Below are 21,684 nucleotides of genomic sequence, written 5' to 3'. Positions count from 1 at the left end.
AGCGCGAAAGGTCGCGGCGTAGACTGGTTATCCGATGTCAATATTCAACAGGCCACCAGTCTAGCATCAGAATACCGTCGCGGGCTTTCTTGAACAAACAAACCAGCACATTCCGAAACGGTGATAGCCTGCCTACAGCCTGCTAAGGGTTCGAAAGAAGTTACGCTATGATAGAGCTTAGGAATTGAATTCTAAGACATGCAAAAATTTAGTTCGTCAGTTCGTTGAATAATTGGCATTGTTTACTATTTTTGTTAGCACTGTCCAGGATCTGCCAATATTGTGCTGGTTAAGTAACCCTTGACCCTTGTGGGCTTCACTGCACTTCAATTCAAAAAACTTTATCGAGGCAGAGGGTGTATTATTGATTCTAAGTGTCGGTCACGAAATGGCGGCATTACGATTGCGCAATCTGCCGCATTTTGCGGTTCGATCCCCATAAAATTGATATTCCCGGCGCGCACTCGCATTCGCGATTATTATTTTGCAGCGTCTGTGGTAAAATATCGCGCTCAGGACACAATTCAAAATGTGTTTGGAGCTGTGTGATTCGTTTTAAAAACAACGATTGGTACTTGAAACAATCTTGTCGCATTTAAAAAGTAGAGAATTAATTTTCTAGCACTAGAATTAACCGGCAATCACATTGATCTATGATGATTCACTATGGCATCTCATTTTCTGTATCTTATTAGTGATTGACCCTGATTTATTTCGTTTGATTTGGTTTGATTTGATTTTTGTCCCCTTACAAACCCAACACACCTGCTGGAAGGGAGGAAAGCTTTGAAATCGGAAATCGAAGTGGCAACGCGTGATCCGGGGTGGTAATCTAATTCATCAAATTCGTCTCTTAGCGTGTAACTTAGTTCTGATGAAAATGTTCATGGGTTAGTTCCAGTTGGATCCTCTTGAGACCCTATGTTGAGAGTGATCTCCACCATTAATAGAACAGTACTGGCGCGATATTTCCCCGCGCTTTCTCTGTAACGTGCATGAAACCAGATGCTGACCTGATGTAAATAAAGTTTAGTTCACGAGTAGTTGTCAAAGAAAGAAGACGTGTTTTGTTTAAGTTCCTTTCTTGATCCTATGTCAGTAGACATAGACGGTGACTCGTCAGTTTTCCTGTCATGACAGACTCTAATTCAACACCCTACAAAATTACTGGTCGCAGTTGAATTCGAAACACGATGGTAGCCGAAATTTCGTCAAAAGATGCGGAAAATCGCGGTCCCAGCGCTGATCGACGTGGGTCATCTGCAACAAAAAGGGAGGAGGCATCGTAAGAGAAGAACGCCCCCAAAACCGAACCCCCGACCAAATCTAAATTTTCAAACTGTACAATCAAGTGACAAATGAATAAAGTTTAACAAAACAATCTTCCGTTTCAGCTATCTATTATTTACAATAGTATATTCAGAATCGTGTACCGGCAAGGGCCCTAACGAAAGGACAGGGGTGGTGGACTTTTGATGCTCCCCCTCAAAAGTGTCTCAGTTGGTAAACATTCGCTGGACCAACGCATTGTGCAGTCTCAGTTTTTGTTCAAAGATACCGAATTATGCTATCTGCTTTTCCTCTTGGTACAAAGGTAAACGTGTTGTTTCAAGAAAGAATAAGCTCAGCTGTTTAATTTTGAATTTTTTAATTAGATTCTTGATAATTTACTTGCTGTTTTTTTACGTGGATATATCAGAGACTTCGAGATGCCTCTATAATCGAAATTTCATCTGGGGACATCCCCCACACCCGCTGTCATGGAACCATGGATCATCTACTTCATTAGGCCCACCCCTGCCCGGCATATGACAACCAGAATCGCGGATCATGTCGCTTGACCCGACGCGCTCGCTCGACTATTTAGCAGAAACATAGAGTATCTAGAAAGTGGATAGAATGAGCAAATTGTCTAAATTATGACACGGTTAGGACTCCCTCCTGGGCCTACAAGGCAGTGGCATCGAGGTCATGCACGGAAGACCTGGACATGCGAGAGTCAATTGTGGAGTCCATGCGAATATCCATTTCATATCTATATGAAATGGATATTTCGGCATCGTGATTTTGCCCTCCCGCAATAAAAAATCCTCAAATCGGCCATGCAGCTTTGAATCTCCCGACTCTCAAGACTTAAATTTCTCATAAAATGTTGAAATAAAAGATGAACTGTTGTAAAAAGAACTCCGTCAAAAAACTAAAAACTCTAGCAAAAAAAACTAAAAAAGAGACAAAGGCAGAAAAATACAATGCCGTGACCAGGATTCGAACCTGGGTTATTGCGGCCACAACGCAATGTCCTAACCTCTAGACGATCACGGCCGCTGTACAATCCCGTTGGTTTAGTTGTATATAAAATATCACAATAAATTCTCTCACCTGGATCTTAATATGCAATAGTCTTTATCTTTATTTTGTTAGTTAAAAATGATAATAACGTGTTTTCACTGAAAGAATCTTGTGTAAATCTGATTTCTTATCAATTTTTCCGGTTTTCGGTGAAGGAGAGTGTAACCGCGGAACTCGAGTTAATTTCAAGGTCGTCGCCCCGTTAAGAATTTTTCCTCGCGAATAATCCGTTTTTACGCCGAAAACACGATGAATCTCGTTAATTCCGCGTCAAAATCTGGCGTTCTTCGACTAATTTCTGGTCGAAAATCCATCTTCATCTGCAGATCTAAACAGCAAGCTATTGCACCGGGTGTGTTGGTGGTAAGTGAACTGATTTTGGTCGGGTCTTCGTTGACGTTGGACCGACGGTTGGTCGGTGATGTAGCGTTGCCGTTAAGCCTAATCGGTTGGGCTTGTGAAAATATCCGATTGTGAAACTAAACTAAAAGACTAGACTGGTCCACACTCTTCTAAATTCGAATGTGCCCTTCAAAAAGTCTGGACAATTTTAAAAACCAAGACTAGTTATAGATAGATCCAATAATTGGTCCTTATTATAAAGACCACTCCAGAAAAACCCCCTTTTTGTCGTGACATGTGTGGGAAGGCCACCAGAACTCCTACCAATATTCATTCATTCAGCCCTAGTATTGCCAAATGGTCTTCTCAAATAAGCGCGCTTTTGAATTGTTCAGGTCCGGCCTTTCAAAAAATTTTAAATTTAGATCCGCCCTCGTAATTTGGTTTTGAAGCGAAATAGGTTAGGATTGTAGCCAAAAAAGTGAAAATCGCTTCGAAAATAACTTTCTAATTTTGCAGGCGAATTCATTCAGATACAACAGTGATACGAACCCTCCGACCGGCGGCGCCGCCAACAACGATGACGAGATTTTCAAAAAGAAGGAACCAAAACATCCAGAAACGCCTCAGTTCCCCGACGATTACAACCCCGACCCGCCGAAGGGAAAGATCTACGATAAGAAACCGTTCAAAGTGGAACTGATCGCCGGTAAACGGTATTCGTGGTGTTCGTGCGGCTACAGTAGAAATCAGGTGAATGTCTTTTCCTTTTTGAGATGTTTGGTCTCGGTTTGAGGTCGGCCTAAAAAAAAAACGCTTAGAAATACCGGTGCGAGTGGATAAGAGGTAGTGGATGGGGAGGAAATACTGGTGTGAGGGGAAAGTAGAGAGAGTAGGTAAGACTAGTGAGAGGAGAGAGGGAGAGGAAACACTGGTGTGAGGGGAAAGTAGAGAGAGTAGGTAAGACTAGTGAGAGGAGAGAGGGAGAGGAAACACTGGTGTGAGGGGAAAGTAGAGAGAGTAGGAAAGACTAGCTAGAGGAGAGAGGGAGAGGAAACACTGGTGTGAGGGGAAAGTAGAGAGAGTAGGTAAGACTAGCTAGAGGAGAGAGGGAGAGGAAACACTGGTGTGAGGGGAAAGTAGAGAGAGAAGGTAAGACAAGTGACAGGAGAGAGGGAGAGGAAACACTGGTGTGAGGGGAAAGTAGAGAGAGAAGGTAAGACTAGCTAGAGGAGAGAGGGAGAGGAAACACTGGTGTGAGGGGAAAGTAGAGAGAGTAGGTAAGACTAGCTAGAGGAGAGAGGGAGAGGAAACACTGGTGTGAGGGGAAAGTAGAGAGAGTAGGAAAGACTAGCTAGAGGAGAGAGGGAGAGGAAACACTGGTGTGAGGGGAAAGTAGAGAGAGTAGGAAAGACTAGCTAGAGGAGAGAGGAAGAGGAAACACTGGTGTGAGGGGAAAGTAGAGAGAGTAGGAAAGACTAGCTAGAGGAGAGAGGGAGAGGAAACACTGGTGTGAGGGGAAAGTAGAGAGAGTAGGTAAGACTAGCTAGAGGAGAGAGGGAGAGGAAACACTGGTGTGAGGGGAAAGTAGAGAGAGTAGGTAAGACTAGCTAGAGGAGAGAGGGAGAGGAAACACTGGTGTGAGGGGAAAGTAGAGAGAGTAGGTAAGACTAGTGACTAGAGGGAGAGACTAGTGAGATAGAGGGAGAGGAAACACTGATGTGATGGGATGAGGAACATAGAGCGATGAGAAGGAAAGGTTGATGAGGGATAGGAGAGTAATGAGGAGAGCGAAGTGAGTTGGTGGGTGAGAGGAAAGAGAGGCTGGTAAGAGGGAATGAGAGAGGGAAGAGGAATGAAAGGAGAGGGAAAAAAGTTGATGAGAGATCGGAGAGTAAAGAGAAAATAGAAGAGAGGTGGGTGAGAAGAGAGAGAGAGAGGGAAAGGCTGGTAAGAGGGAAGAGAAGTGGGTGAGAGGAGAGAGGGAAGAGGTTGATGAGTGGAACTGGGTCCAGAATTTGATTCTGTCGATTGTTAGAGTCATTATTATCTACAGACGACTCCGATTCTCCTGAAGCGGAAGTCGACTCGGAATAAATCATCGTTTCAAACGCCGTATCATCGTTGGTGATCAACAGTCGGCCATTTTTTTTCCTTTTTTCTCTCGTTGCAGCCGTTTTGCGACATGACGCATAAATTATACGAAGGAACCAATCAGATTAAAATGTACGCGAGGACACGCCCGTTCGCGTTCACGGTGACCGAAACGAAGGATTATTGGTTGTGTAATTGTAAACAATCGAACAAGCGGCCATTTTGTGACGGCACGCACCGTCGAGACGATATACAGTCAGCTATACGATAATGTAACATATAACGTCGATATTGGAAATAAAGTAGTCAGAGTTAATTTTGTTCTCTTTGTTTGGAATCAGGGGCCAGTTCAGTAGTCGAGACTTAAGTCTGAAAATCGTCTTAATTCTTAAGACTAATCTTAAGTTTTTAGATTGACTTTAGAACTAAGTCGGTCTAAGACTAAGTCTAAGCCGTGACTTATGGAACCGGCCCCCGGAGCAGAGATTCAATAGTCAGGGGCTGGTTCCTCAGTTGAGACTTGAGTCCAAAAATGGTCTTAAATTTAAGACTGGTCTTAAGTTGTTAGATTGGTTATAGAACTAAGATGGTCTTAAATTGGTCTTAAGTCTAAGCCATGACTATGGAACTGGGCCCAGGACTTAAAGACCAAAAGTGGTCTTAAATCTTAAGATGGGTCTTAAGTTGTTTGATTGGCTATGGAAGTAAGACGATCTTAGACCGGTCTTAGGTCGAAGCCATGACTATAGAACCGGTCCCAGGAGCTGGGGGCCATTTCACAGCTCGCTAACTTTAAAGTTTTAAATGTATCGCGTTGTTGTGACTAATGAAGTTTGAAGTCATAACTCGTGAAATGCCCCCCTTTATTCTGCTCCTTAGCGATTTTCAATCAATGTTCAGGCCCAGTTCCACAGTGGATAGAATTTAAGATAAGACCAAGGACCCGATGTTACACAATGGAAACTTCCAGAATTCCACAGTTGAGACTTGAAATACCAAGCATCTAGTTCCACAGTGGAGACTTTGAGAATTCCACAGTTAAAACTCAAGATGAGACCCCTGGACCTAGTTCCGCAGTGGAGACTTGAAATACCAAGCATCTAGTTCCACAGTGAAGACTTTGACAATTTCCACAATAAAAACTTATGATGAGACCCATGCACCAGGTTCGACAGTGGAGACTTGGATTGGACAATTCCACAATAGAAATTTGAGACCATAGGGCCTGATTCTAAATATCGCCAAAAGACCCTTTTTTAATGCATAGTTTTGAATTCATTTTTCAGCCGTTCTGCGATGGATCTCACAAGCGAATCGCTGACTCGTCGGCGCCGCGATTTAAACCTCACCGGTTCATAGCAGACGACACGAAGGCCGTCTGGTTGTGTTTGTGTAAACAGACGAAAAAGTCACCGTTCTGCGACGGAACTCATAAAACAGACGCGGTCAAAAACTCTTAGTTCTAGGTTTCAATAATGTATTAAATCTCATTCTCTGAAAGAAAAAACAGTATTGGTGTTTCGACTTCATGTATATCCTAGTTATACTAGGATTGTTCCCATTTCATCTCTGTTCCTTCCATATATTTTATGATGATTGTTGTAACTAAACTACAGGCGCGGATCCAGGATTTTTTCCAGGCGGGGTCCATAAAAATGTTAAACTGCTGACTAAAATCTCTTTTAATAGGTGGCCTATACGGCATATTGTTTGGCCAAACATAAGATGATATGGTACCGATTATGTGGGAATGTCAGCTCGCTTTGTCTTGAGTACATTCTTTCAAAAAAACAACCCCCTGTGGATCCGTGCCTGAACTATTATAATTGAAAAATTAGGGGGGCGGGGGGGTTTGGCTAAGTTATTAGTCAAACTTGGTTTTAAGTTGTCACGGGACGAGTTGTCAAATGATTGTCCCAGCTATGATAACCTAAGCTTTTCTCACACTCGACCAGGCTGTTAAATCTGTAACTCCATTCTCAATGAATCTGCAGCCTGTTGTACCCTAACATCAGACACTTTGATACCATTCTTCCAATTTTCAATCGTCCACATTTCGCATGTGTTCAGTTCTTCTTCATCAGAGACATTTTTAATCGAAAATGTACTTCGTACGAACACCAGACATTAGACTCTTTATCGGCGCACTTTCAATAAGTGCAGGTTCCAGGCTGCAGGTTGATACTTGTTTTAGGATCCTGATTCCTTGTATCTCGAATGTAAAACTCTCGTAAAACTGATTCTCGTAGAAGGTAGAAACATTTAAATTTTATTTATCATTTTCTGTACAGTTAATATATAAAACATCAGCTTCATTAATTAATAATTAATCAATTACACGTATTCTGATTATGATAATAATACGAAAAACAATTAATTAATTTATATTTCTGACATGTATAAAAGATTTCTCGATATTTACATCAAATACAAAACATCAAACTCAAGATCCAGCTTTATTTTATTTCTTTCTAAGAATAAATCCTTAACCTGGGCCTGGTTTAATAGACTGAGTATCAAAGTTATCCCTAGGGATAAATCCTCAACCTGGGCCCGGTTTTAAGGACTGGGTATCAAAGTTTTCCCGGGGGGTAGAACCTTGACCTGAGCCTGCATTTAAAGACTAAGTATCAGAGTTATCCCTATGGGTAAATCTTTAGGATTAAATGCTCAATCTGGACCTGGTATCAAATTTATAACTAGGGGCAATTCCTAAACCTGGGCTCAGTTTAATAGACTGGGCATCAATGTTAACCTTAGGGGTAAATCCTCAACTCGGGGGCCTGGTTTAATAGACCGGGTATCAATATTACCCCTACCCTTAACAGAAGCCTAGGGCTACTACCCATCATCACAAAATCACAACATTTTTATCGAGCAGAAACTTAACTTTACCGAAAAACTACAAAATCTAACAATATATATAGATATATATTTCATTGAGATAATAATAAAAATATGAATTAATTTACAGACGAATTTCGCATAATTTCGTTTCGTTTATTTTTTCCGCTATCTAAAATATCATCGGCACGTACAACGCGAAAAATACATTTTTAGCAGCTTTTTTTTTTTTGGAAAAAACTTTTTTGTGGATAAAATCGTGATGACCTGTCATCGCGAGCGTTTATCGAAATGCATATTTTTAAACCAGAAATGAAGTCGCCTCCGCGCGGGGTTAATTTTTCGCCGCGCTTAAAAACCCAGTCCGCCTCAAGCCGACCGCTAGTAGAAGGCTCGCGGTAAAACAGGGGCGGACTTCGACAGGAGCACAAAGAAAAAAGCACACACCGATACACGTGTACAGTGTATCGAAAAAGGAAAAGTTAAGTATCCAAACAACAGCCAAAACAACGGTCTGCAAGATTTTGAAAATCTCGGCGCATTTTCAGACGATTTCATCATTTTACTTAATATCAGAAAATATTGCCATAGTTTTTTCAAAAGGGCGCAGGAAAAAATTGCGATCGAAGCACGTGCTCCTTGTGTTCCCATCTGTATCTTATCAGTGGATCTCTTTGGAAAAAGGAATGGCTCCAAATGTTGACAATTACGATATTCTTAGAGACAACCGTGACAGTGGATGTTTGAGACTGATTGTTGTAATTTAGGCATTTTAGGAGCCACCCAATAGAGAACTGGCTCATAAATGCATAATTGGAACATTTTTTGGAGCCACCCACTAGAGAAGGTGCTCTGGTGCAACCGACTGGAGGAGTCTACAATACCACAAGTTGAATATTTTTGGAGTCACCCACTAGAGCTCATAATACAGCGATTCAAGATTTCTGGAGCCACCCACGAGAGAAAGAGCTTGTAATACCGTAATAATACCATAATCAAAACATTTTTGGAGCCACCCACTGGTTGAAGAGCTCATGATACCACCATCAGAATATTTCTGGAGCCACCCAGTGGAGAAAGACCTCATGATACCCTTATTAGAACATATTTGGAGCCAACCACTAGAGAAAGGGCTCATAATACCATTATGATATTTTTGGAGCCGCCCACAAGTCTCCAGATGTAATGATTTCGATTGACCGACCCGATACGCGTTTTTAGGATATTTTTACGGAGCCACCCGATTTGCGCATCAAGTTTTATCGTGCGATTTTTCTAGCGATGATTTACTGGGCGACGATCGCGCAATGCTGCCGCCGGTAGGGGGCGCCGCTACTGTTCGACTGGGCGGTGGCGTCACTGTCGGAAATGCTTGCACTATTGTTGCGGTCTGTTGTTGCTGCTGCTGTTGTTGTTGTGATAACATATGTAACATCATCTGATGTTGTTCCTACAACGATGAGAGAAAACAGAAATTCGAATAATTTCAAAAGTTATACAGATGGGTAAGCATGAAGGGTTATATGTACGTGAGGGGAGGGGGTAAGACAAACTTAAGGGGTGAGGGTAATATGTATGTGAAGAGTGAGACGTACGTGAGGGTAAGATGTACATGGGTAAGACATACCTGAGGGGTGAGGGTAGGTCATACCTGAGGGGTGAGGGTAAGACATACCTGATGGGTGAGGGTAAGATGTATATGAAGGTAAGACGTATGGGAGGGTGAGATATTCGTGAGGGTAAGACATACCTGAGGGGTGAGGGTAAGCTGCTGTCGATGGAGATGGTTCGTGGTCGTGCGAGACGTAACAGTTGATGGTGTTGAAAAAACAGGAGTCACTGAAAATATCAATAATACTCAATACTCGGATTCATTCCATTAGCTACTGTGGCAAGCGAAGATCCACCAGATGTCACTAGTGTGCAGTAGGACATCAACTACCGCGGCAATAGAGGATACCACTCGTGGCAGGTAAGGATCCACCAGGTGTCGCTAGCGTGCAGTAGGACATCAACTGCGCAGCAATAGAGGATTCCACTCGTGGCAAGTGAGGATTCACCAGGTGTCGCTAGCGTGCAATAGGACATCAACTACCGCGGCAATAGAGGATTCCTCTTGTGGCAAGTGAGGATCCACTAGGTGTCGCTAGCGTGCAGTAGGACACTAACTTACCGACGGGACTGGGACGTATTTGAGGCTGTGTATTACTACTGTTTACTGATGTGGAGTGAGTTAACATCGGTGAATTTTGACTAGATGCGAGTGTGCTCGATTCATTCTACGAAAAAAATAAATCGAAAAATTTCTTGAACGCAACAGAAATATACCGGTCATCCAGAACAGAGACTAATCAAGTAATCAGAAGTGATAAAACCTAGGGGATAATATAACATTATTACAGATTATTACATCATAACCAAACATTTTATCCAATACACTAACTTGACTAGTTTCAATTTCAGTAACCGCCTAATTGGGTAAAAGAAAAATCCCGGTTCCAACTGTATGGCGTAGTTAACTGTAGTACTACAACCATTTCTAATTGCCTATTTCTCAAAATTGAAAGTGTTTAAAAGGAGTTTCGGGTATTTGGCTCAAATTAAAGGAGTTTCAAGCACCGGTAAAAGCATTTTCTGTTTAGGAATCAAGGAGTCAAAAGCTGTAACGAGCGCGATAACTCACGGAATGTAAAGTCGACGACGATGAAGACCCGGCCGTCGGCGTCGTCGTCGTTTCGGGTTGTATGAAATTGTTCAGACGAAGCGATCGATTATCCGTCTGCTGATGAGTTGCGGCGGCGGTGCTGACAGCAGACGGACCGCCGAGAGGTAGCGTTAAACGAGCGTTGATCGCCAGCAGGTGATCTCGACGAGCCACCAGAGACGTGATGTGCTCCTCCAGACGATGATTCTCCGCTTGTAGTTGATGTAAACAGTTCAACAGCGACGCGACTGAAATTTACGAGAAAGACGTGACACTCACGAGGCAGCCATATTTTCTCAAGGTTTGTTCAGTAATTCTAATGACAACACAGGGGCAGCCATTTCTTTTAGAGGGGTCTAGATCGAATCACTAGTAGACAATTTGATGATGTCATTGGAGGAAGACATCTTTTACAGAGGCTGTAGATCAACTCAAATGTTTGGCAATTTGATGAAAAATTCTAATTCAAAATTTTATTTAGTAAATGATTGAGGCTAAGCAGTATATGATGTCTGATGGGAATTATGGAGGCAGACATCATTTCTGGAAAATTCTCTTCAGATTATATCACTAGTAGGTAACTGGTGATGTCATAGGGGGATTCATGAAGGCAGCCATTCTTTCGGAAGATTCTCTTAAGTAAGTAATTGGTGCTGTCATAGGGGGATTTATGGAGGAAGACATCGTTTCTAGAGAACGGTCTCTGGATCAAATCACTAGCACATACGTTGTTTGGTGATGTCATAAGGGGAATTATAGAGGCAGCCATTATTTTCTAGATCAAAAGACCAGGAGCAATTTGATGTCGTAGGGGGCATTTATGGACGACAGCCATTTTTATTCATTAGATACGCATAAAGATTTGCATTAATTTGCATAAAACGCAGATTGATGCAGACGACGGAAGCTTACTGTCGAAGTGTTGACCTTGAGCGTGATCCATGAGAAACTGCGAGCCTTGTTCCCATTGTCTCTCTAACAACTGCTCCATCGTTTGTGGAAGACTGAAAAAAATTGTTCCCTCCATTCGTGATTCTTTAACCCTTTCAGTGCATCTACACCGCAGTGCGGTGTATAAATCAGTGATGGATTTTGCTAGTACACTGCAATGCGGTGTATTGATGTAATTGGTAATTAATAATTATCTCTCTTGAAAAATGGCAGCAACTGTGAATCATAGTGAAATACTAGTAACTAATGATACACCGCACCGCAGTGTAGACGCACTACAGTAGCATTCCCGTTATTCAACACACTAGGATGGAATTTAAACATTTCTATGCAACAACTTTACATCTTGGTCGGATTTCTCTCATAGTTTCACTGGTCGTAGACCAAATTAAGGTTCGCATTCACAAAATTAAGAGATATAACCCCCCGAAAAATAGATTCCAGACAAAAACGAATAGACTTAAGCGACGTTTGCGCGCGTACATACCTGTCCGGTGTTCTAGCCGGCGGTTTATACGCGGTGCGCGTCGGTAATTGAGGCCCTTTCAACGGTCCGTTCTGTAAATCAGCTGGAAATCGAAACAAAAGTTGCCGTCTTTAAAAACAATAATACAATGTAACCTCGTTAAAAGTATCCCGGACATAACGAAATACAAAATTGTGACCAAGAAAATGCGATTATTTTCAAACTGGATATAACGCACTATCGGTCATAACGAATAGAATTTCAGGATTCTAGGGAAATTGTCCAGGGGGCAGTTGTCCTAGAATCCAGAAATTCTATTCGTTATGACCGATAGTGCGTTAAATCCAGTACTAAAATAATTGCATTATCTTGCCCTCCGGACTGAAGAATCTTGTAACACAAGTAGTCCACCCATTAGGTAAGAATGTCAAACCCCATAACAAATATCACCTTTTCATCGGTTTTGTCTTTTTTATATATGATGTAAAGCCAATGAGCATATTGTATACCGGTATACGGATTTTAGGCTGAATAAACTATCATCATTATCATTATGGGTAAGTTTAATATTGATTTTGATGATAAATAGCGAATGCAAATAGAATACTCACCACCAGTTAAATGTCCATCGGAACTAAACGTTAAAGCCGTTTCTCCACTTCCTAGAAAAACGAACGCGAATATCTTCAATGATTGAATTATAGTCGAGTCAAGCCTAAGACGGGGAGTCGACTTATTGGCGGTGCTAGACTTACCCCTAGCGTGTCCGGGTAAAGACGACAGCGGCGTACTCTGTTGAGAGATCTGAGAATTAGGGCTCAAGGAACTCGACGCGCTGAAAGGAAATTCATAACATCTAACCAAAAAAAATAAATAGAGGACAATCCAACGCAACAAGCCGCACGAGCTATCTTGAATTCCCAGCATAGATAATAGCACTTCCGTAAATAGATGTCGAGACTAACTGTTGGTTTTTTAGTAATTAGTAACCTTGATTTTCTTTGAAAAGTCCAATGGACCCAGCAATTCCCATTTCAACATTTTAAGGACCTCCAAAGACTGGTGCGAACCCCGATATTAGGACAACTACAATACTTCCATACTAGCTTACAATCTTCTAGTCCCCTGGGTCCAGTTTCACAAAAAGGTTTAACTCTTAAATCGGTTTAATTTCTTCGTTAATTCAGTTTATCTTAAATCGATTTAGGCCTTAATCGTTTTTGTGAAACTGGGCCTTGCAGTGTGTTGTAACAAGGTTCCACTGTACGAGCTATCGAATTTAGCTACTTCCCTCGTGGGTTATAATCTCCACCCCTCAAGTGTTTTCAATAAGAAATTAACAAGCCAGGTCCATTTGAAAAACAGGAGGGTCCCATAATATGTCACAGTACCTGAAACGAAAGCTGGTTTGAAAAAACAGGCGGGTCCTTAAGAAATGACAGACGGGTCTGGGACCTGGCTCTTATTGAAAACACTGCCTACCCCCTCCTCGCCCGCCCTGTCCTCTCACACACTTACCCTTCGTGTTTAACAACTACATTATTAGTTTTAGCAACGTCGTGTTGTTTGTTGTTATGATTCGGACTGATTTGCGGCGAGCCCGCGCCGGCGCCACCTACGCCGGTGCCGACCCCGCTCGCCAGTATATCCTTCACCGTTTTCGCGCGACCGTTACTCGTAGGGGGCACCACTGACGACGCCGCCGCGGTCGCCGCGGGAGTTACGATACCGTTCGTCAACAATGCCGCCGATGAAGCCCCTGTCGCTGCGGCGACCGATATCTCAGATTTTTTCGATCGTTTGCGATTTCCTTTATCGGACGACCTACAAAGAGTAATAGTTATCAGGAACAGGGTACGCTTTGCGACAGCTGTCGATGATTCCTTTTTTGTGAATTGAGGATTCAAAGATTCCTTCTATGGCAATTGAGGATTCCTCATCTGGCAATCAACAACTCCTCTAGCCATGGATGAGTCGAGATTCTTCCCCTGGCAATGGAGGAAGGAGTCAATGAGTGCTCAAGCGATGGAGGAGTCAATGACTCCAGGAGAGTCCTTTAGCAATAATCCTTTTGCAATGAAGGAGTCCGCCAGAAACTAAGGAGTCCTCTAGCAAGGGAAGATTCCTAGCAATGGAGGACTCTAAGCATGCTCTAGCAATGGAGGAATATCCATGTGTTTTCTATCACTGAAGGTGTCAGGGAGTCCTCAAGCAATGGAGGAGTCCTGGAGGAGTTATGGAGTCCTGGAGGAGTCTTCTAGCAATGGATGTGTCAAAGGAATCCTCCTCAGGCATTGCAATGGAGGAGTCAAGGACAAGCGCAAATAAACAATAATCGTCATGAAATACGCCCCCTGGTGGCTGCTTTTACTACTTACTTCCCGCGTTGTCGTTTGTTCGAAGCAGCAGCAGCAGCAGCAGACGGCTCCGTCGTTACCGTGGTTACATCGATCGTTAATCCCGACGATTTAGATTGATTCGTATCCATACCAGCAGGTGTCACCACCAGTCGATTATTACTGCCGGCGAAGACGAGAGCAGACGTGCGAGCTACAACGGAAGACGTACTGGCCGCGACGGTGCTGCCCTCTTTATTCGACGACGACGACGCGACTGACTCGGTCGTCGTCGTCGGTTCGATTTTAACGTCGTTTCCGCTCAACGAAACTAAACTACTAGAGGGCGTCGTTTTCAGATTCGACGACGTCGACGATGATTCGGCCGCGACCTCGGTCGACGCGGACGTCGACGCCGAACTCGCGCTGTCCGATCGATTCAACGTTTTACCCGAGGTGGCGCCGCTAGTGCGATTTGTGGGTTTACGCGTCGGCGCCGGCGACGAGTCCGCGGCGTCCGCATTATTACGGTTCGTTTTGCGCACCGGCGCCGACGAAGAGTCCGCCGCCGTCGCCAACGAAGAGTCCGCGGCCGCCGTTTTAACGATGGTCGTTTCGACGAAATTCGCCGTCGTGAATTTCGAAGCGTAGTTACCGCCGGACGGCGACGCCGTCTGCTGGTGGGTAGCAGACGATGACGACGAGGTCACCGCCGCTGTTGTCACGGATACCGGCGGTATCGTTACAGTCAGGTTCAGTCCGGCCTCGTTGAACTGTTTCGAGTTTCTGATGTCGCGTATCTGCCAGAGAGGAAACGGAAAGAAAATGAAAATCGCAACTTCCCGATAAACGAATCGTCGAAGGTCCCTCCTCCCTTTTCCATTTACAGGCAGGGTCCCTACAAATCAGTCATTCCAGAATTCAAGAGGAGTTTTCCAGGAGATATTTTAAAATTTCGATGAGTGTCTGCATCACTTTCATACCCCAATGATCACAGCAGACTCCTCCTGAATCGGTACAGTTTATCTCAGTAAACCATTAAATTCGGTAGAATCTGTGTAGTATATAACTAAGGCCTAAAAATTGAATATTTCACAAAACCTCAAGTTTTCAAGGGCCTATGGGCATTTTGCTCAAATTCAAGGATATTGTTCTTTGTAAAGTACCTTGAAAAATATTTTAGGTTTAGAAGGACTTTTCAAGCAATCAAGGAGTCTTAGGGACCTTGACGGGGGATCCCTACAGATCGGCCATTACCGGGTTTAAGCAGTTATGAAGGATAAAATTCCAAATTCTGTGGACCCGAGCGTCTGCTGCTTCTATTTGAACTACTCACGTGAACTCGCGGATTCGACGACAGTTTCACTTGTCCGTTGTTTTTCTCGGGCGTTCCGTCGGGCGTCGTGCCGGCAGACGACGGAACCGGTTTGAACGCCGGGATCGTTTTGATGTGGCTGTCTTTTTTCTGAAATTGATGAAATGAGCAAAATTTCAGCCACACTATATATACATACCGATACGTGTACTGAGCATTCAATACACGACGCAGATCAAAACATCTGTTCAATATGTTTATTATGAAAGATCAATTGTTTCATTTTTATTCTCTTGAGCACCACTACAGTGTGGGTGTTCTGTTTCTTTACTGTTCAAAGCTACTGCGGCAATAAAGGATACCATTTACGGTTAGTGAGGATCCACCAAGTGTCTCTAGTAAGACATCAACTACTGCAGCAATAGAGGATTACACTTGTGTCGAGTGAGGATTCACCAGGTGTCGCTAGTGTGCAGTAGGACATCAATAACTGCGGCAATAGAGGATTCCACTTGAGTCAAGTGAGGATTCACCAGGTGTCGCTAGTGTGCAGTAGGACATCAACTACTGCGGCAATAGAGGATTCCACCTGTGGCAAGTGAGGATCCACCAGGCGTCACTAGAATACAGCAGGATATCAGCTACTATGACTCGAAGATTCCACCTGTGGCAAGAGAGGATCCACTAGGTGTCGCTAAAGTGCAGTAAGACGTCAACCACTGCGGTTATAGATTCCATTTGTGGTAAGTAAAGATCCACCAGGTTTCGCTAGTGTGCAGTAGGACATCAACTACTGCAGCAATAGAGGATTCCACTTGTGTCGAGTGAGGATTCACCAGGTGTCGCTAGTGTGCAGTAGGACATCAATAACTGCGGCAATAGAGGATTCCACTTGAGTCAAGTGAGGATTCACCAGGTGTCGCTAGTGTGCAGTAGGACATCAACTACTGCGGCAATAGAGGATTCCACCTGTGGCAAGTGAGGATCCACCAGGTGTCACTAGAATACAGCAGGATATCAGCTACTATGACTCGAAGATTCCACCTGTGGCAAGAGAGGATCCACTAGGTGTCGCTAAAGTGCAGTAAGACGTCAACCACTGCGGTTATAGATTCCATTTGTGGCATGTCAAGATCCACCAGGTGTCGCTAACGCGCAGTAGGACAACAACTGCAGGACATCCAGAGAATTTATGAAGGTTGGATTGTGGTAAGCATCGGTACTTACCAGTTTTTTATAATGATAAGCACAGTATCCGCAGTACTTGACGTTATCGTTATAACTGCCTGCTTCCTCGCACAATAAACCTTTCGCTTGAGCACTGAAACAAAACATTTTAGAACTAACATAATTTTTGTTCGCATACTATTCCATAACTATCTATCACGATCTGGACAGATTCAAATCTAATTGCTCGAACTTTAAACGCAGTTTGTTCATAAATTCCGAGCTCCACGGTGTATGGTATAAAATAGGGATCAAAATTATTTGACGGACACTTTTCATGAAATTTTCACACACTTTTCCGATTATTCACTTTTTTCACAATAATTCCCCCCTCGAGCAGACGGATCTATTTTTCAAAATTCTCCTCTCACCAATCTGACCCCCCATCCCTGGCGGGTCGAACGCTTACCATGTAACGTGGAAATGTTGTTTGCATCCGTTTCGATTGCACTGCATACACGCGCCGCTGCAAGCCTTACCCTCTCGACCCTGTTCCTCGCAGATATAGCACGCCTGGAAATCAAATTCGAACGAACGTTTTCGTTAAAGAATTTAAACGCGGCGTGGTAAAACCCGCTTAAAATAGGAATCGGTTTAATCCGGTAACAATTGATTTGTATCGAATCCTGGAATTTTTATCCGAATAATCCGGATTAAGCTGATTTTATCGTGAAAATCGATTTCAATTTGGCATTTAATTTTCAAACAACCTTTTTTGTTCTAAATATTTACAATTAATTCCAAATTTAGCCAATTTTTTTTGTTTACAAGAAAAAGAACTAACTTAAACGATTTGAAAAAGAAACCTAATCCAAAACATTCAGAACATCAAGAAAAACTAAAACTTTAGAATTCTAAGGGTACAGTTGGATGCCGAATCCTGAGCCTAGTATCTGGGCGTACGTACTAACATAGGATAGATATAAATGTGCAAAAACAAGTACGAAAGGAGTGCAGGGGACCCGGTTCGACAGTTCAGGGTTTAATTTGACAATAGGGTAAAGAAATATCGGAAAAGAATTAATCTTTGTCGCAAAATATTAAATTTGGGGTGGTTCAGTGAGGGGGGAGGGTACCAACCTTGTTGAAACGGTCGGGTGGTATTTGGTGTAAGATGACCGGCTCCATCGTCTGCACGTTACCGAACCACGCCTCCGGTATAAATAGAGCGCAAACCACGTGACACCAACCACCTGTACGTACCGCGCACATCATCCACAAACACAACACACCGTGAGACAGAGACACAGAGATAGAAAATAAAAAAACAAAACAACATCGAAACTAAATTAATACGAAACATTCCATGAAAATAATAGCAGTTTCACAAAACACGGCCAGGATTCTGCCCCTCCTTGACAGTAAAACATGATCCCCTTAGACAGCTGAATCGTCACAGTCTCCAGAAAGTGAGACCATCTCCCAGATAGACAACACTGTACTGTGCCATTTCAAGACAGCCTCTACTAGACAGCAAAACCACCTGTCTTTTAGACAGCAAAACTATCCCCTGCTAAGCAGTAAAGCGCCATGTCCTAGAGCATCACTGTCTACTATTCAGACAGCAAAACCAGCCCCTCTTTTAGACAGAAAATTAAACCAGCCCCTCTTTTAGACAGCAATTAACCCAGCCCCTCTTTTAGACAGCAAAACCAACCCCTGCTAGGCAGTAAAGCACTATGTCCTCCAGCATCACTGTCTACTATTCAGACAGCAAAACCAGCCCCTCTTTTAGACAGCAAATCCACCCCTGCCTTGACAGCAAAATACTGCTCCCATTTTTTTAACCCAAACTGTTGCCTCTAGTCATAAGACAGCAAAATAGCCCTTTGCTTAGAAAGTAAAATTTGTCGCGCAACCAATCCCCGCCACCGGACAGATTCACCCCCGTCTAACAGCAATAAATAAATACAATAATATTACAATACATTGACACAGCGAGCACCGTAACACCGCACGCCGGCGCCACCTGTGTGTACCTTATAGAACCGATCGTGTGGAATTGAATGTACGATGATCGGTTCCATCGTCGCCACGTTACCGAACCGCACTTCCGGAATATAGAGGGCGCATATAACGTGAGCCCAACCTAGACAACGGCGTACGCGGTGACAAAACATGAAAATAGAAAATCATCCGATTCGTTTTAGCGTTTCGATCATGAAAGCGGGGTTTGATTTTTTCGTCTCGGTTCTGCTGATTCAGGGTCCCTACCTACTGATCAATCATTGACTTATCGAGGAGAAAATTTCAAATTTTGAGGAAGCGTCTGCTTCACACTTTCATACCTCAAATTACCGTAGACTCCTCCTAAATTGGTACCGTCTCGGTAAAACTGTTAATTCAGTGGTTTCGTAAGCAAATTTTTATCCCCTTCACTATTAAACACTTACTGTCGCAATTGTACCGATTTAGGCATAGGAGCCTAATGTACAACTTCTGGGACCGGTTCCATAGACTGGGCTTAGGCTTAAGACCATTCTAAGACCAACTTTGTTCTATAGCCATTCTAACAACTTAAGACCAGTCTTAAGATTTAAGACCACTTTTGGACTTAAGTCACGACTGTGCAACTGGCCCCTGGAGTATCTACTACTTGCCTATCACTCAAAATTGAAGGAGTTTTGGGCGTTTAGCTCAAATTAAAGGACTTTCAAGCAGTTTCAGGCATTTTCTCTTAAGAATCTTTTAAATAATCAATGAATCATAGGGATGATCAGGGAGCGCTTAGACTTCCCATTTCAACATCAGATATCAAATTAGTAGTAGGATCATCAGATAAATCTAAATACTAAAATTTCCTTCAAATCATAACTCGGAATTTCTTTTTGGTTCATGTAAACAATCTTTCTTCCCTTATTCGTAGCTTTTTAAGAATACATCTGCAGTTTGAGGTTTTTTCATGCGGAGCTTGGCCGGATTATACTCAGGGTACAATTTTCTTCTTTTAAGGACAGTGGCCTGATTTTTCAGTACATTCTTCCCACGTAGCCAAAAAACTGAAAGGTTTCTCGGATTTTTCTTACCTCCGTTGTCTGTTCGCTTCAAAGCGCCATCTTTCGACGGACAAAGTTCACATTTCTGCAAAATCAACGCAAAATAGAAGAATACAAGGATTGAAATGAAATTCAGCAGATGGAAATGTTGTTTTGACATTTTCGAAGCCGTTTACGACGAGGGAAAAAGATGATTTGGCTTCTAAACTCTTGAGATTACTTTCGGGTATTAATTAGTCCGCACTGAAAGGGTTAACCCTATCAGTGCGTCTACACCGCAGTGTGGTGTATGAATCGCTGATGGATTTTGCTAGTACACTGCACTGCAGTGTATTGATGTAGTTAGTTTTTATCTCTATTGAAAGATGGCAGCACCTGTCAAACATAGTGAAATATTAGTAACTAACGATACACCGCACCGCAGTGTAGACACTATAGTGGTATTCGCGTTATTCAACACACTAGGGTGGAGTTTTTCAAAATTTTCAAATAATCCCGAGCACTTTAGGGTATTAATCAGTCAGCACTGAAAGGGTTAAACGCGACTGATTTTAATCATCTACGATGAACTCGTTCTGAAGAATATTCACATTGATACAAACTGTGACCGAACACTGACGACTTTCAAATTGCTCTTTTAGTTTCACCTTTAAAACATGGTCGAATCAAACCAGATGCTTCTCACAATCTAAATCAGCCAAGATGGACTAGATCTACGAGAAATGGCCAAATTTTGACTTACCACCCGGGCGGCTCGCTCTTGCGATTCACATTTACGACAAAACCACGGGCCGGTGGGGACTTGCACGATACCATAACAAGCTGAAAATAAATATCATATCAAGTAATTTCGACCGCAAAACCTATTCTGGAATAGAATCATAACCTGTAAACCTGATAGAAGCGGCCGATAAGACAGTTTGTAATCCAGAGAGTCCTTTTGATTGGTCTCAATCTATTCCGGAAAAGAATCATAATCTGTAAACCTGATAGAAGCGGCCGGTAGACAGTTTGGGTAAAAGTGCAGATCCGCACCTCTCGTGATTGACGCAATCTGCTGAATGACAGAATCCAGGCTAAAATCTCTATACTCTCTCTAGTGAAGATATCTTAAAATTAGCCATTGACAATGTACTGAATTGCTGATGACATTTTGAATCCTAAACAATGATATTTAAGTAATTGATTGAACCGTTTACGCGGAGAGGTGCGGATCTGCACTTTTACCGACAGTTTGTAATTCAGAGTCCTTATTGATTGGTCTCTATCTATTCCTGAATAGAATCATAATCTGTAAATCTGATAGAAGCGGCCGAAGAAGAGTTTCGCATGTAGGGTTTTGTACTGGTGACTACTGGTGACAATCTCGATGCCAGGTTCGAATCCCTGCCGGGGGAGGGTGCTAAAAACCGTGGTGATTACATCCAATAGAATTTAGAAAGAAACTAAATGGACTGGAGGAAGGGGGACTCCCTACTGGACTAATGATGGTCTCTCATCAGGAGATGGTGATGCTTGATTGCTGGTGGAGGGGGGTAGAGGTCGGGAGAGGGTACATTACCTTGATGTACGGCCACGTTACAGCCCTGGCCATCACAATAAACTAACGGGTTTTCAGTCCAACCTCTCTCATCTGAACATACGCAACAGCCACCAACCATTTCCTTCATTTTACTCGTGGCATTATCAGCAGAATAGACAACATCTCAAACAACACCAACCATTACCGGAAATAGAATTATAAATACCGCCGCCAGTGCGCACGCGCACAATTTCCGATCCCGCGACAAATCCAATTCAAATTTAAACTTTATTACAGGCTCGTTTCATTTTTACGAATGTAAAAAAAAACGATACGAGATCATGATAATTTAGTCGTAAAGATATCGAGGGATAAAGATGGAAGACAAGAGAAATAAAAAGGGGATAGAGAAAGAGGAAGTCAAAGAAAAAGTTTGATAAATTCAAACTAATATTTATTGTCATCTTCTTGGTAACAAAATCGGTTAAAAAAATCACCCCAAAGACAAAGACCCGCGATATTCGAATTCAGTATCAAA

The 21,684-nt window shown here is 42.8% G+C and overlaps 2 protein-coding genes and 1 non-coding gene across 5 annotated transcripts; 1 reads left to right on the top strand and 2 right to left on the bottom strand.

Annotated features, from left to right (window-relative positions):
- Positions 1 to 2,250: 2,250 nt before the first annotated feature.
- Positions 2,251 to 2,322, bottom strand: Trnah-gug (transfer RNA histidin (anticodon GUG)). Its single transcript has one exon. It is a non-coding gene; the product is annotated as a tRNA-His (tRNA).
- A 229-nt stretch (positions 2,323 to 2,551) lies between these two features.
- Positions 2,552 to 7,056, top strand: LOC141911829 (uncharacterized). 2 transcript variants are annotated; one of them, XM_074802889.1, is made up of 3 exons: positions 2,552 to 2,712; positions 3,211 to 3,444; positions 6,072 to 7,056. In XM_074802889.1, the coding sequence occupies exons 1-3, from the start codon at positions 2,599 to 2,601 to the stop codon at positions 6,243 to 6,245; spliced, it is 522 nt and encodes a 173-aa protein (XP_074658990.1). In that variant the 5' UTR covers positions 2,552 to 2,598; the 3' UTR covers positions 6,246 to 7,056. The 2 variants fall into 2 exon arrangements, with proteins under 2 accessions (XP_074658990.1, XP_074658989.1); XM_074802888.1 differs by lacking the exon at positions 6,072 to 7,056 and adding an exon at positions 4,865 to 5,090.
- Positions 7,057 to 7,118: 62 nt separating this feature from the next.
- On the bottom strand, positions 7,119 to 21,346 carry LOC141911828 (uncharacterized). Of its 2 annotated transcripts, XR_012620080.1 has the most exons (18): positions 21,186 to 21,346; positions 20,367 to 20,446; positions 19,655 to 19,709; positions 17,709 to 17,821; positions 17,038 to 17,141; positions 16,629 to 16,722; positions 15,423 to 15,551; positions 14,129 to 14,886; positions 13,269 to 13,574; positions 12,506 to 12,585; positions 12,362 to 12,412; positions 11,772 to 11,853; positions 11,246 to 11,337; positions 10,313 to 10,581; positions 9,803 to 9,908; positions 9,380 to 9,468; positions 7,333 to 9,079; positions 7,119 to 7,275 (listed from the first exon to the last, which is right to left on the bottom strand). XR_012620080.1 is itself a non-coding variant. In XM_074802887.1 (17 exons), exons 1-17 carry the CDS (start codon positions 21,292 to 21,294, stop codon positions 8,882 to 8,884), a joined length of 2,715 nt encoding a protein of 904 aa, XP_074658988.1. In that variant the 5' UTR covers positions 21,295 to 21,346; the 3' UTR covers positions 7,119 to 8,881. The 2 variants fall into 2 exon arrangements, 1 of the variants encoding a protein (XP_074658988.1); XM_074802887.1 differs by having other exon boundaries at positions 7,119 to 9,079.
- Between the last annotated feature and the right edge of the window lie 338 nt (positions 21,347 to 21,684).

This window comes from Tubulanus polymorphus, chromosome 10 (assembly GCF_964204645.1).
Source record: "Tubulanus polymorphus chromosome 10, tnTubPoly1.2, whole genome shotgun sequence".
NCBI classification, from domain to species: Eukaryota; Metazoa; Nemertea; class Palaeonemertea; order Tubulaniformes; family Tubulanidae; genus Tubulanus; species Tubulanus polymorphus.
The sequence above is the reverse complement of the archived record's forward strand: the minus strand, read 5'-3'. Positions and strand labels throughout refer to the sequence as shown.

What these genes read in the sequence shown, in the direction of transcription:
- LOC141911828 (XM_074802887.1), bottom strand. Translation starts at nt 21,294, where the DNA reads ATGAAGGAAATGGTTGGTGGCTGTTGCGTATGTTCAGATGAGAGAGGT. An exon ending in TAACGTGGCCGTACATCAAG is followed by an intron (nt 20,447 to 21,185) that starts GTAATGTACCCT and finishes ATTTATTTTCAG; the next exon opens with CTTGTTATGGTATCGTGCAA. An exon ending in CGATGGACATTTAACTGGTG is followed by an intron (nt 11,854 to 12,361) that starts GTGAGTATTCTA and finishes TTCGATTTCCAG; the next exon opens with CTGATTTACAGAACGGACCG.
- LOC141911829 (XM_074802888.1), top strand. Translation starts at nt 2,599, where the DNA reads ATGAATCTCGTTAATTCCGCGTCAAAATCTGGCGTTCTTCGACTAATT. An exon ending in TTGCACCGGGTGTGTTGGTG is followed by an intron (nt 2,713 to 3,210) that starts GTAAGTGAACTG and finishes CTAATTTTGCAG; the next exon opens with GCGAATTCATTCAGATACAA. An exon ending in GCGGCTACAGTAGAAATCAG is followed by an intron (nt 3,445 to 4,864) that starts GTGAATGTCTTT and finishes CTCTCGTTGCAG; the next exon opens with CCGTTTTGCGACATGACGCA.